General features: G+C 38.4%; 1 protein-coding gene across 4 annotated transcripts in view; it reads left to right on the top strand.

Annotated features, from left to right (window-relative positions):
* RUSF1 (RUS family member 1) overlaps positions 1–15,967 on the top strand; it is a 261,474-nt gene that overhangs the window by 82,945 nt on the left and 162,562 nt on the right. For all 4 annotated transcript variants that reach the window (XM_044086627.1, XM_044086629.1, XM_044086628.1 and 1 more), the window contains exons 5-7: positions 757–802; positions 2,337–2,369; positions 15,465–15,570. In XM_044086627.1, the coding sequence (XP_043942562.1) occupies positions 757–802; positions 2,337–2,369; positions 15,465–15,570 (185 nt within the window). The remainder of the gene's footprint in view (positions 1–756; positions 803–2,336; positions 2,370–15,464; positions 15,571–15,967) is intronic.

Below are 15,967 nucleotides of genomic sequence, written 5' to 3'. Positions count from 1 at the left end.
TGTTACACACCCTGCTGATAGCAGGCTCTGTGCTTGCCTTTCTGTGTGTGAGTGCTTGCCTTTCTGTGTGTGAGCACTCGTGTTACAAACCCATTGATTACATGCTTTAGAAGTGATTGATCAATGACAAAATTATCACACTTTATATGAATGTCAGATTGTGGCCCATCCTTCAGCTGAACCCCAGTATTTGTTTTCCATACTAAGGAATAAAATTTACTCCATGGCCTTTTCAAAGCAAGTGTCATGAAGTTTATGGCGGGTTTGCTGTGAAACCGTAGGATGAAGAGAAAGGCATACTCTTCTGTGGATGTGAGCCATCCTGAGCTAAAGTGAAGAGAAGATGGAAAAAGAAAAAAGATGACGTAATTCACTGTAGTAAGAACAGACTAGTAACTTCTGCTTTTGTATGGTGCAATGTCATCCCTGGGACAGCTGCACGTTTTTGTCTGCCTTTACTTTGTTGTGTTGATCTGGTTTAAAATAAGCTGAGGAAGCATCTGGTAGTTTGTGTAACTGAATTGCTACATTTGTAAGTGGAAGTTCCCAGCAGCTGTTTAATTCATCAGAAGAGATTTCACATGTGGTCTCAAACCGGTTTAGTGGTTGAAATCACTGTGCTCTCTGGATTGCATCTTGAGAACATTGTGTCACTTTGTCCCATTTCCTTTAAATGCACTATTATCCATCAAACACAAGGTGGCAGTATAAACATTTTTTCCCTGAAATCTCTAATTCAAAACTCTTTCTTTACAGATGGAACGGGTATGCTGGGTCGTATCCTATTTGCTTGGATGAAAGGGTATGTAATGTTCTTTTTATGAATTCACTTCTCTTTTTTTTTTAAATCATACTTCCTCTTTGGCTGATGTGGTCTTCATTTCATCCATGCAAGGCTGTACAAAACAGTGTAGAATTTCTCAGTGCTGTAGTGGACCACAGTTACAGAAGTCACTTGTATACTCAGAGCATGTGACCTGATATAGCTGAGTACACAGTGCCCCTTTATACTTTTTGGGGGGAGTGTGGGGGGAGCTAAGTCTTTGATGCTACTCTGTGTTACCCCTTCACCTTTACTTTGATACTGAACAGCTGGCAGCATGGAATATTCCAGTTCCTACTCGCCCTTTCCTTGTTGACAGCCCTTTGAAATCTCAGGCTTGTTTATCTTTGCGTATTGCATCTGTTGGCAGCATGTACGTGATAAAGGATTGTCCCCTGGCTAGTACCCCACTCTTACAGTGACATTTCTCTCTTCCACGTGATGCTTTACAGTATGGTAGGTTATTTTTGTTGATTTATTACATGATCAGAGAAGGCTGTTGTTGCTTACAGCTCTGCAGTTTGCAGTGCTTGCGTTGCTGTGTTGTCATAATGTGTTGCTCCTTGTTTTGTTTGCTTCTGCAGTTTTGCATGGCTACATTTTTCTCCTGAAAAGGTATTTATCCACAATGTCATAAAATGATCCATGTTTTCATTTAGTGGTCCTTCCACACCATTAAAACTCTTAACAGTAATTCTTGTAAATGTAGATTCTGCCTCTGCTATGCATTTAGCCTGTTCATCAGTCCCTTGTATGAATATATAGACTCTGTTGTTTCTTGGTTTCCCATTTGAATTCATAGTATGTTTGTCTAGTTTTAAGGTTTTATTTGGAAAATGAGATGCATTTAATGCAAAAATATGCAATGTATAGCTTTAAGTGCAAGCTTTCTACAACGTGAAATCATTTTGAATCATAATATTTTAACATGCTATTTAAACCACTTTCCTTTGAAATAATTATGTAATTGGGGGTGTTCCCACCCCTAATATGTGCTGTCATGCATAAATATAATCCTAGGTATATTATATACACATACAATCTCTGGTAACTAGTGCTGAGGATTAAGGCTGTAAGCTGTTGGGTGCTTCCTGCAGCACAGAGTTTCATTCCCTTGTCTTCCATTTGCCTTCTGCGTGACAATGCTCCTGAGCTGATAGTAAAAAGGCCCTTACAGATCATTGTTGTATTCTACTTAACAAATACCAGTAAGTAAATGTATGTGGAATAGTTATTAAGAACACAAGTAGTATATGAACACCCAGCTGATACATGAAATCAAAAGCAAAGTCTTCACAACTGCACAATTAGCGATTTGTCTTCAGTACTATGTTTACGTATTTGGCTATTTTAAATTTACATTTCTCTGAGTATTAATAATAACCAGCCTGAGAACGTCATTTCTCAGTGCTGCAGGTCAAATCACCTTGCCTCACATTGGAGACATCTACACGACAGTAGTCAAACGTTTCTTACTGATTCCTAATTTATGGTCTTTGTTTCCTACTTGCAGGACCAAACTTGACTGCGATGCAAAGAAATGGAGGTGAGTTAAATTCACTATTTTCAGCAGACTGGAGTGATGTAAACAGTATTTCTGTCTGATATTAATAAAAAAAAAGTATGCAGTTGCTATTCGGTTAGCAGTAGTGCCATAGCATAGCTATGGAAATGTCACTGCAGTGCAGTTTGATAAAATACAACATATGTTTAATTTCTTTATTGGAGAGGCCACTGGTCAGAAGTCCACTCCCATCCCCCAACTCCAATCATAGCTTTTATGTGCAGAAAGCATTGCTTTTTCCAGGTGTGTCAGTAAAGGTTATAGTTCCTGGTTCCACAGCCTTCATTTGCCTTTGGCCTCATGACCTACTGTTCTTGTGCCATTCTGGGGCAGGGAATAACTCCCACTGCATGGAATCAAGCTTCATTTTTGGTCCCTCTCGGTTTGGAGACATGGACTCCCCCATAGTCCCCAGCACCATATGAGTGTGGCCCTTCATTTAATGACGAGCGTCAACTGTTTTCTAGTAGAGGAGTCATTTGGTTCTTTCTTTGAGAGGTGTTTCTGAGGGTGGTGCCTTTTCTGATTGTTAACTATGCAATGGTGTATCCCTTCTTCCTGGAAAATATTATGGGGCACTACCTCCTCTTTTAAAGTACCTTATTGTTTGGTTTTCTTATTTCTGTAAGTGATATTTCACTTTTTTACTGTAGATGGCATTCTCTGAATGAAAGGTTGATGGGGTAGATTTTTGATGAACTGTTTCTGTGAAATTATTACAATTGCAGCATGTGAAGATATTGTGGAAACTCCAGAAATGTCTTTTGCTGCTCCACCCCATTACTCACATATATATCAGTGAATATCTTCTGAATTTAAGGTCTTCAGACAAAGAAACTTTATGATGAGCACTTGAAATCTGCATGCAATATTACCAGGACTGATGGAGCTTTAACTCCTTTGTGTGCAAATAAGTTCAACTCCAACCTAAGAAAGCATATAGATCTGTCACTACTAGAACCAAACTAAATCTTCCCATATTGAAGAGTCCACAGAGAACTAAAACTTAAAATCAGGGTGACAGAAGCTGGACCTGAACTGACGTCAGCATCTGAAGTGAAGTATAACTATAAAACTCACTATCTCACGACCTGCACTTATTTCCATCTTCTCTTAACATGCCTAACCTATGCCGATGTCTACTAGTATTGTCATTGTTAACTTCTCTTACCACTACCTATTTCCTTACCTCCTATGAACAACCCCTTCTCAAAACTCTTTTCATCCCATCCAAATACACTACTACATCACTTCCTGTTTTATACACAAGCTTTAATAATTCCACATACAACCACAGCTACGTCCAAGCTAAATATCATCGACCTTTTCATATAAAACATTCAATTGTTAACAATCGAAAGTTATTTGACTTTAATCCTAAACTTATCAAATATCACAACTTTACTTTGTTCCACTCCCTTATAGATGGAGACATTCATCCTAACCCAGGCCCAAAGTTTCACTCATCCTTCTCTAACAGTAAACAATCTCATTCTATCCCCTTACTATCAGCCCAATCCTCTAAATCACTCTTAATTGCCCATCTTAATATACGTAGTATCTGCAACAAAATTACTCAAGTTCATGCTCTCCTAGATGTTCATCACTTCGACATCCTTTGTTTAACTGAAACATTGCTTAAACCAACAATAATAGATACTGAAATTATTCCTCCGGGTTACAATATTATTCGACAAGACCGCATCAAGAAAAAAGGTGGGGGGTAGCAATTCTTTATAAAGCAGGATTACAAATCAGTAAAATAAACCACAAACTACATTCTGATGGCAATGCAGAAATAATTATTTCAAAACTACAACTAAACAACCAGAAATCAGTTAACATCATCTGTACTTATCTCCCACCAGGTAACAATCTTAATAAACTAGAAGACCTATTAAGTTGGCTTTCTCTAAGTTATCCACAAGAAACAATATTACTAGGAGACGTTAATACCGACTGGAATTTATGCAACAATACCGATCCATCCTCTCTGATCAACCTGCATGGCTTCACACAAGTCATCAATTCCGTAACTAGAATTAACAAATCTAATAACAAAGAAAGCATCCTGGACTGGATATTAATAAATGGTCCAGAGCAAAACTATAGAACAGGAACCCTACCTGATGACCTTAGCGATCACTCTCTAATATATATAATCAGACATAAAACAAATGTTAACATTTCTCCCCCTGTTAGAACTATAGCAGTAAAAAACACTTTCACCAGGAACTGTTCCTAACCGAACTTAAACATTGTAACTGGGAACCCCTTAAGTCCCTTCCAATAAATGAAGCAGTATCCTACTTCAATAATACCTTCCTAACAATCCTAGGCCATCATGCCCCAATTCGTACCATAAGAGTGAAAAACAAACCAGCAGCATGGCTCACAAGTCAGACTAAAAAGCTAATCCTTTCCAGGAATAAATCTTGGACCAAATGGCGTACCACAAAACACATAACTGATCAGCAAAATTTCAGGCAGCAAAGAAATATAACTAAAAAAGCTATCCTACAGGACAAGAAGAACTTCTATATCCAACTACAAAAATCATCCCTTCAACAACCGCAGAAGTTCTGGACTTCTATTAACAGGCTTATATCCCCAGGTAAAGTAGACACACCAACTCCACTTGGCACTAACTCTGATGACCCTACACAAACAGCAAATGCCTTTAATACTTTCTTTACTACAGCTGTACAAAACTTAGCAAATCAACAAAATCCTGACACTGCCAACTTGCCCACTACAAGCCCCACTCCCCCTCCTTTCCACCTAGAACCAATACCCACCTCCTATATCTTCTCCTTACTTCAAAAACTTAAACCTTCTACCCCCTCAGCTGACAAATTACCTGGGGAATACCTCCAACTAGGAGCCTCAGCTATTGCCTACCCAATCTCTATATTGATTAACAGAACAATTAAAGAATGCACTATTCCATCAATCTGGAAAATCTCACATATTATTCCCCTTCACAAAGGTGGTGATTCTACTGAATACTCAAACTACCGTCCCATAGCTCTTCTGTCTCCACTTGCTAAAATAATGGAGAAATGCATCCATAAACAATTAATTACCCACCTACTCCAACACAATCTCTTAGCGTACTGTCAACATGGCTTTCGTCCTTTCCACAGTACTACCACAGCCCTGCTTTCTTTTACCAACTGTATCAACAAAAATCGTAACAATAATTTCCTGTCGTCAGCACTCTTCGTAGATCTTTCTAAAGCATTCGATATGGTAAACCATAAACTTCTACTTCACCTTCTGAAGTCCCTATCTCTTGATAAATCCACCTTGAACTGGTTTACATCCTACCTGGACAATCGTAAACAAGCAGTTCTCTGGCAGAATCATCTTTCTGAACTCCTTCCTACCTCCCTAGGTGTCCCACAGGGCTCAATCTTAGGCCCACTTTTATTCTCCATCTTTATCAATGACCTTCATCTCTCTATTCCCTTCTCTACCTGCATTCAATACGCCGACGACTCCACAATTATTTGTTCAGCATCATCCCAAACTGAACTCCATTCTCTGACACAAAAATCTTTCACTACAATAGAAAAATGGTTCTCTAACCATTGTCTTCTCCTCAACCCAAAAAAAAACAAATTATTGCTGTTTACACCCTCACACTCATCTCCCCCTCTTCATTTTACATTGGAATCTAACAATGGTACCATTATTTCTCCAGACACTACCACCAAACTCCTAGGTATCACAATAGATAATCAACTTAAATTTAACACTCACATAAACACCACAATAAAATCTACCAACAAAAAACTTGGATCCCTGTATAGAATCAAACAATTTCTAACACCTCTAGCCAGAACTACAATTGCAAGAACTCACTTAATCTCTACCCTATTATATGCCTCCCCCATCTATACTAACTTGTCCCAAAACAATCTTAACAGACTGGCTAGATCATATAATAACATTGCCAGATTCGCCACTAACTCACCATATAGGACTCATCACTGTCAAAACCTAAAACAACTAGGCTGGCTGGAATTACCTCACCTTCTTCAATTCAACCAACTTATTATTGCCCATAAAGTCCTTTATCAACCAAACAGCACCCCAATTCTCTGTACCCTCATAACACCATATTGTAACCTGAAAAAGCTACGCTCAATAAAAAAAATGCTGATGCAAACTTCTTTATCTAATAACTCTGCAGGAGACACTCTTTTTTTCTAACTTTGTTGGGAAAATATGGAATCTCTTACCAATTGACCTTACAGCTCTTACATCTCTCCCACTATTCAAATCTAACCTTAAACATTTCCTCTCCACCCACTGGTTATGCTCTTGTAATAACCCTGACTAATTGCTTTTCTCTTGCTTTTCCTCTGTACTACCCTGTCTCCTTCTAAATTTCTCTTTTAAACTTGTTTATTAGAACTTATTTACTCACTGACCTTTTTACTCTTAGCTGCTCTACCCAACCTAACTACCTACCTATCCTATTTTCCAAATGCTGTCTTATCCTGTAGATGTCTTTAGTATCCTTCATATCCCTATCTTTTCTCTATTTACTTACTTATTTTTTGGAAAATAATCAAGTCCTTTTTATACTATGACCAATCTTTGTTTTTATTAATGTTTTGTTATACATTTTTCGTACTGTTGATTCTAATTTACTCGTAATATTAAATGTTTTTTGAACCTGGAGCTTTTCTCCTCGGGCCTCCACTGAAAATGGACATGTATCCAGTTGGACTAGCCCGGTCAACAAATGTAAAATAAAATAAATAAAATAAATCCTTCTTTAATTAAATTCTGAAAATAAGAAATAGCGCCTACCAGTGCTCTGCTTCAATCCAAAACCCATCTCCCACTGTACCTTAAGGATATAAGTGGTGTACTAGCAGATAAATTTAATGTGAACTTCACCAAAGAAATGGTCATTGAATTTCCAAAAATCACAAGTCCCTCACCCCTTGGTCAACACAGACTGTGCTGCCAGAAACTAAAAATACAACTTCCTAGGACCCAGGCAATATGTTTGGATGCCTACCTAATACCTCAAAATGGATCTAGGACTAATTACCGATGACACGTCAACAAAACTGAGACAGTCGTGCACACTTTCACAAAAGTGCTTTTTTTTACCGAAAAAGCACTTTTGCGAAAGTCTGCTAAAAAAACAAACAAAAGATAACAGTAATCACGTTCATGCAGGGGGGCAAGCCCCCCTGCACCCCCCTACTTTTATATTCTCACTCTGAGATCGCACTACAGTGGGGAAAAGGGACTATTCCCTTATCCCCACTGTGCCGCAATCTCAGCAAAAGCCATTTTCTCATGTTTTCTTTATTTTAGCTCAGTTTCACGAAAGTGCTTTTTTGGTGAAAAAGCACTTTCGCAAAAGTTTGCTCGCCCGTTTCAGTTTTGTTGAAATGTGCATGCGATCATTAGTCCTAGACCCCTCAAAATATACCTTAGCTGAACAGCTCCTGAAATTGTTTAATTTATGGTTAGTCACAAGTATGTTCCTGAAGCATTGAAAACAACTGTTTTGACACCTGTCCACAAGGGAGGTCCTGCCACAAACCCTAAAACCTATAGACCCATCAACCTTACCAGCCTAATCTGCAAAGCCATGGAACATATCATTTCTGATTTCTTAAAACTATGATATGAGTAACCTTGCAATACTTGGCCCTCAACAGTTTGGTTTTGTCAGGGGTAGGTCATGCCTTCTCAGTCTACTAAAACTTCTTTATAAATGTTGCATTGGCAGCGGATAGTGACCACACGTTTCATACAGTACATCTGGGTCTGAGAAAAGCATTTGACACCCCCCCATGCTGGTGTTTTTAGTCAGCAAAAAGATCTGAATGGTGACCCTTATGTGGTAAGAAGGACAGCAAACGGGCTGAAGGATAGAACCCACATAGCTAAAATGACAGCTGCCGCCTCAGTAAGCAAGAATGTGCATCTCAGGGCTCTGTTTGCTGGGACCCCACCTTTTTGGCATTTACTTCTTTGCCTCCCCCACACTGTAAACCCAGACCTTTGGCTCACAGAATTTGCTGATGACTGTAAGCTGGGTGCAGTCGCTTGATCCCTCCTTTGAAGTGGGAGCACTACAGCAAGAGTTAAATCTTGCAGACCAATGGTGTACAGAAAAAGGGCTAACATTTAATGAAAAAGTACAGTATTGTTATATTTGCTAGACAACACTTGCCTTGGAGCTTCATTATATCCAGCACCCGGGTTCAGGCACCTAGGCAGTAAGACATTTCCTTGTGGTACAGTTGACTGGGGACTCATGGCTGAAGTGACAGTTAGCTGCAGAGAAATATGGCTGTTTGCAAATTCCCTGTGGGCAGAGAGAAGAATGTGTTGCCATGCCCAAAACTTCAAGAACCAAAGTCACAGGGGGAAAACAATGTCCATGGTCCCCAAGGGAACATGAGACAGCAGGCAATATGGCAGGCATCAGCAGCAGGCTGGCCAGAGGGCATGTCAGTGGCAGCACAAATGCAGCACAGTGGGCAGTACCTTTATAATCAGTGTTTGTGGACCATTACCCCCTTTACATTCTCTAGGTAACATTACCTAAAATGCATACTGGAGCATAAATGTGACTACAGTAGCCTGCAGGATTTCCTCCATGCTGTAGCACACTTCTACATGTTGTAGTTACATAAGTATGTACTTTACACTGAGCACAACACTCATTAATTCTTCTGCCTCCATGCATTTGGTTATTAAAGCTGTGAGCATGGAAGTATGTTCTTCTCTTTGCCCACAGGGAATTTGCAAACAGCCATATTTCTCAGGTCTATATTAGAACATTGAAGTTTCAGAACTTCGAATGTTCTAATATCAACCCCTATTCAGTGAAAGCTGAAAATAGCAAAGCTGCAGAAAACCAAATTTTTCCTAGGGAAAGAATTTGGTTGTCCATTTCTGTTGCTTTGCTATTTTCAGTGCTGTGGTGGAATGTTACGGGTCTGGTTCAGTTAAGTGTGTGATTGTGTGGAGATGAGGGTTAGGGTGGGTTAGGTGAGTTAGGGTTAGGGCACGGGTCAGGTAAGTGTGCGATTGTGTGGATGTAAGGGTTAGGGCGAGGTAGGTGAGTTAGGGTTAGGGTGCGGGTGAGGTGAGTGTGCGATAGTGACGGACCTTAGGGTTAGGGTTTGGTTTAAGGTAAGTGGATAGTTAATGGTGTATGTACAGTTTAGTGTAGGGTTAGATGTAAGATTTTAGGTGTGTGTGTGTGTGTATTGTTGTTTGTGTGGTGTGCTTGTGTTGTGTGTATGTATTTTGGGACAGCAAATTTTTTCCCTAGGAAAAAATTTGCTGTTCTGAATGTTCAATGTTGTCAGCGTTCTCTGAATAGAGGTCGATATTAGAACATTCAAAGTTCTGAAACTTCGATGTTCTAATATAGACCCTATTTCTCTGCAGCTGATTGTCACTTCAGCCATATGTCCCCAGTCAAATGAACCACAGGGAAATGTCTCGCTGCCTAGGCACCTGAACCCCTAGCACCCTACTCCAAACTGACACAATAGTGCAGGATCTTGGCACTTTCATAGACAATTCCCTCTCCTTTGGTTACCACATGGCATTAGTAGTTGGAGAAATTCTTCCATCTAGCCCATCTGATATCTAAAGACATCTCATCCTAGTCAAAGGAAATTAATCATCTCTCAGTGCTCAACTCTGATCAATCCATTTGTAAAGTACAATGCCTCCTTTGGCATGCATCTTTCCAGATACGTCACACAGCTTGAAGGTTCCAGAGGGTCCTAACTAAAAAGATTACTGATTTAAGGACCCTTAGCTACCAAGGAAGGTGTGAATCCTTTTCCTTGCGTTCTGTATCCTGCAGACTCCAGTGTGAAGCTGTGTATCTTGCATTCTGTGCTGTTAAGAGCCCAACCCTACTTCGCCTGTTGCACCTACACAAGACAAACAGCTCCACTATCACTCAAAGTAAGGATTTAAATGTGTACCAGCACATGAACAAAATATGGAACACGAAACAAATGTAAACCAACGAATCCAAAAAACAAAAACGGACTCCTTGTGCCAGCAGAAAAAAACAAAACGTAATCTTAACGCAATTTTTATTTTGAAGTACACAAGCGTTTTTTACTTAAACGTAATAGCTTCTTCAGAGAATTACAAAACATTACACTTTTCAAATGCTTTTTATATGAAGCTAAGAGGAAGTGACATCACTAGAAAGTAAATAGAACACTTGAAAAATAAATGATGGTAAAAACATAATATCATAAGTTGTCAGTATAACTAGACAAACACTCAATGATTAAAAATTAAATATTTAAACTAGTTTAAAAACAGATAAAATAAATATTGAACACTGTAAATATCAACTTCTAAAAATTCCCTCAATGTACAGGCAGATTATCCGCTAACTAATACTGGTCAAAATAACCTTCTTGTGTAAGAATAAATTACACAAAAGTGCATAAGTAGTGCTTGTTAAAAAGGTTCAATACTGAACCTTGGTAGTAAGTAACATACCACCAGTAATTGTCAATATTAAGAAAAACTGACTGTAAGTTACCTCTACAAAATGACACACAGGGTTTATCTTAAATAACTCTTCATTTTTAAGACTGCAGAGATGTTAAAGACCTGGGTGGCTCAGTTCTCCCAAGTTCACATAACTCTAAAAGTAATGAAGTGGGCCCCCCACGTATATTATTATTAATCTGATCAATAGCCATGAATGTGAAAAGAGTGGCCTGGGTGACTATCGATGTGTTTTGCTAGGGCGTTAGTGTCCTTGTTTTTCTTAATGGCATACATATGCTCATAGACTCGATCGCGTCCCAATATAAAATGAGGCACAACACTCACAAAAGGCCACATATACTATAGACTTACTTTCACAATTAAGCGGGTGTTTTATCATATACTTTTTGTCCCTAATTTTATAAGATTGACCAGTTTTCATTTTGTGGCACCAACTACAACAATTACAGACGTACATCCCTAAACGTCTATTAAAACTTTTACTAGAATAATCTCTTTGAAGGAGTTCTTTTAAATTAGAGTTCCTCTTAAATACAAAATTCGGAAAGAGGCCTAACTTTTCTGCAAAACCTGGAGTACTCAAAATATATTGCCAGTTTTTTTGAATTATTGGGATAGTCGACCCTGAATTAAAGTTATATGTAATAATATAACTTGTTGCAAAGTCACGTCTTACACCAAGACTTGTACTGACATCATTAGATGAAATATTTACTGTTTGTAACGTTGGTGAGTCAAGAATATCAGGTGTCATACTGTGGCTTCTTTGCCAGAGAATAGGTTTATAAAAAACACTAGTTCTCTTAGTTGTGACTTCAAAAATTAAATCATCAACCAGCTTTTTAGGATAATCCCTATTAAGAAACATCTCACGAAGTAAATCGCATTCATTAAGGAAGTCCAAAAAATTGCTGCACATCCTTCCTGCTCTCACCAGTTGGCCCTTCACAATGGATTTCTTTTGTCTGAAAGGGTGATAACTCGAGAAATGCAGGAATGAGTAAAATGCAAGATGTATAAACATTAAGTTTATTGTCCTTCCTTAATTTGACGTCCAAGTAATCGATTTCCATCTCAGAGAACTTGAACGTAAATTTCAAGAACTCTGTTGTACTATTTAAAAACTGGACGAACTGGTTAGCTTCTATTGCATTACCATCAAATAGAATAAAGACATCATCAAGGTATCTCGTGTAGAATTTTGCAAAACCCAGATATTCACTTGAAGGAAAAAGAAAATTCTTTTCCCAAAATCCCATAAAGAAGTTTGCAACTGATGCTCCGCAGGGAGAGCCCATTGCTACTCCCTGTTTTTGTAAGAAAAACTTCTTGTCAAAAAGGAAATAGTTTGATGTAAGTACTATATCCAAGATCTCAGTTACAAGGTCTATTTCGATTTTTGGTGCCCCAAAGTCAGCAAGTAGTAGCCCTATCCATTCCAATGCTTCCTGGTGTGGAATGGAAGTGTACAAATCCACGACGTCGATCGTAAGAAAATTGTACACAGGATTAAAGGCCAAATTGTTGATATTACTCAGGAAATTCCAAGAGTCTTTACAGACTCCACAGATGTTTTTTACATATTTTGTCAAGATGCTATCAACAAGTTTGGCACAAGGGTACGTCATGGATGAACGGCCATCAACCAAAGCCCTCATAGGGGGGGTTTTAAGGTCTTTGTGGACCTTGGGGATGCCAAACATTACTGGGATTTTTGGTAAGGTGATATCTATAAAGTTATAAGTGTCCAAGTCAATTCTACCTGCCAAAAATAAATCACGAAAAAGGCCTCTCATGATGGTATGGCTTCGATGGACTTCATTAAGCGAGGCCAAAGAGTAAGCAGGTGTCATAAGGACCTCTAACATTTTTTCTATATACTTAGAATTATCCATAATGACCAATCCACCACCCTTGTCCAGTTTCATTAGTCTGACAGGAGCGAGACATAATTCATTTAACAAATAAAGTTGTTCCTTAGAAGTATTATATTTTGTATGATGAATATTCTGATTTGACTTGAATGAATGTCTCAAATCAACTTCGCAAACTCTTTCAAAAAGTTGTAATGAAGGATGGAGGGGTGGATTAAACACACTTGGTAACCTTAAAGTATCATGAGGCATTGAGCTCTCATTGTTGAAAAGAAGCTTCAGGTTGAGTTTACGGACAAAGCATTTAAGTTCGATGGTTTCCTTTGAGATATCACCGAGTTTACCCGGAACAAAAGTGTAACCTAAAGCAAGAAGCTCAACCAATTTATCTTCAATTTTAACCTCTGTGAAATTATATATTTTAAAGTCACCTTTTTGGTTCATAATAATATGTGGAACTTCGTTCAATCCATCCCTCTGAGGAACTTCCATAGTATCATCGACTTGGAAATCATAGTCATCAGAATCAAGAAAACTGTCATTGGAGACCAAATTTGGACTAGCTTCTTGTTGTGGTAGTTGCAAAACTGTTATCTACATAAGTTCTATTTACCTGGTTGTGTTTATTACCTGAGTTATTACCCTTAAGACCCTTTATTCTATCACTGCGTCTAGGTCCTACTTCTTCAGGACTAAAAGTTGTATCATCTGGTTGGAAATCATCCAATTCACTAATAGTAGTGACATTAGACTGTCCTTGATTGTGACTAACAGTAGTCACCTTCAAGTCTGAATATACAAGTTTAGGATATGCACTGTTATCAGTGTAAGCCTGCCTATCTCTCACTAGCTTTTTATTTTTATTCAATTTTAACTTAGCAAGAAAAACATCTATGCTTGACAGGGTGCGATCATAGTCGAACCTATATCTTGCAAAGTTCAAGTCGGCTTTAATTTCAACATCTAGTAAATCATGAACAAAATATATTGGAGGGGCAGGTTTTATTACCAGACTCTAGCCCATTCTTGGAACACATTTATCTTGTATATAAAGCAGAGCAGTGCCCCTGCATCCTTCAAAATCAACCCTGAGTGATGCCCCTGCATCCTTTAGAATCAACCCTGACAGCTAGATGAGTTTGCACAAATTCATTTTTGATCTGACTGGCTTTGTGCTTTTGGATATGAGAAGTACTTCATAAAGGTGGTTATTGGCAAAGTGTATTTAATATTTACTTAATTGATCCTATTATAATAAAAAAGTATGCTTTGTGCCAGGTGCAGCTGAGAACTGTGTTCCCCTATCCACACTAACCACACATATTTTTCTGTTTTTTTGCAGTTACACGTAGCAGCCCTTACCCTTACAGCAAACTGATTAGATTAGTTGTGTAATTACCTTTAGTCAGCATTCTGGATGATTGTCTTAATGCTGATTTCACATTTCAGTGCAATGGTAAACTTATGCTTTGCAACAGGGTACTGTGGTACTGTGATTGGTTGTTATAACATTGGTAGAAAAAATCCTGAACTGTTTTACTGTGTAATTATAAATGTGGGTGTATAGGTTCATAGGTTCATAGATTAGTACTAAGCTAACTGCCCTTGCGAGCCATTTTAAGCCTAGCCAATTATCCCTTGTGAGACTCAAACCCTGCACCTTGTGTTTGCGAGGCTTGCTGTGTCCTGTTTTCTTGATTCTGCACCTTTAAGAAAATATTTTGAATGGTCAGTGCAGTGTTGCATCAGCTATGGAAAAAAAACTTACTGATTGAATTAAGGAATGTCTCCTAGGTCACTCTGCCCAGAGTAAAGGGAATTGGTGAGCTTGTTTGTTTTTAGATTTTTTTCCTTCTCTTTCAGTTTGTACAACTTTACAAATATTACGAGGATTTGTAGGTGAAAGGTGTTGGAGCCAACCTGCAAAGATGGCATTATTAAGAAATTTGTGACGTTTCTTGTCTTAGATTTCTGATTTTATGATATTCTAGTTTTTGGTACTTATTTTGAGATTACGTGAGTCCTGACAACGATATTCTGGGTTGTATTAAGACTGTGGTTATTTATCATGCAGATATGTTTGAGCTTTCATACACATATAAGTTTGACGTGGTAGAACACTTTTGTGTGCTAATGACACTTGACTCAGCCATCTACTGCTTTGTGTCACACCAGAAATGTACCTGTTTCATTGCAGACACCATACCTCATTCTAGGCACTGCTTCAATGACATTGCCATTAAACAGTGGTGTGGCCATGTCACAACTTTAGCCGATGCTGAATTCATCTGGAACAGCACCATCTAGGCTTGCACGTGTATTGAGGTTATTTCTTGTTGTCTGAATTTGCACTACTATTACTTCCGAACACTTATCTAGCTTGAATTGCTTGTGTTGTCATGTTTAAGGCAGTGCTGTTTAAAAAAATGTAAGATGAATTAGGCTTAGCAAAGTAATGAATTCACAGATTACTAAAACTGATAAATGCTTTCCCCAGTTATTGGTATTTTATGTACTTTTTATGCCGAATGTGTTATTATTTTACAGTTAGTATAGCCACCCTGTTTGGATTAGGGTGTCACTAGGCAAAGGTACAGCAGCATGCTTGTGGGTTCACTTGTGTAAGACAGTTTTAGATGATTGTCCTTTTCTCGCCATCCAGGCTGTTTGCAGATGTGCTGAATGACGTTGCCATCTTTATGGAGATCGTGGCTCCAGCTTTCCCGTTATGTTTCACACTTATCGTCTGCATCGCCGGAGTGTTTAAGGTAGGCATATTACACTTCCTGACCTTCTCTCTTCATTGCAGTGTTTTTTTTTTTTTTTTTTTGGGGGGGGGTGTGAAACATGTTTCTGCAGTTCTGAGTGATTCTCTCAGAACATTAGTTTATAATAGTGGGCATTACATTAAAAAAAAAGCATATTCTCTGTTGTTCTATACAATCCATTGTTTTTTATCATTTGTTGACTTGTTTCATACCACTCTGTCTATACTGCTTACTTACACAGAATTCACAGAACTGTGAGGACCGTTTCTAAAAAAGAACCCTTTGGAATCCACTTCAAGCTGCTATTTCATTTGGGAGTTCATTCCAAATTGCCTTCATGCCCTGTTAATTAGTTTTTAATCCAAGTGTACAGCCTCTGAAATGCTTGAAGGTTAAT

This window comes from Protopterus annectens, chromosome 10.part0 (assembly GCF_019279795.1).
Source record: "Protopterus annectens isolate FY-2018-M chromosome 10.part0, PAN1.0, whole genome shotgun sequence".
NCBI classification, from domain to species: domain Eukaryota; kingdom Metazoa; phylum Chordata; order Ceratodontiformes; family Protopteridae; genus Protopterus; species Protopterus annectens.
The sequence above is the reverse complement of the archived record's forward strand: the minus strand, read 5'-3'. Positions and strand labels throughout refer to the sequence as shown.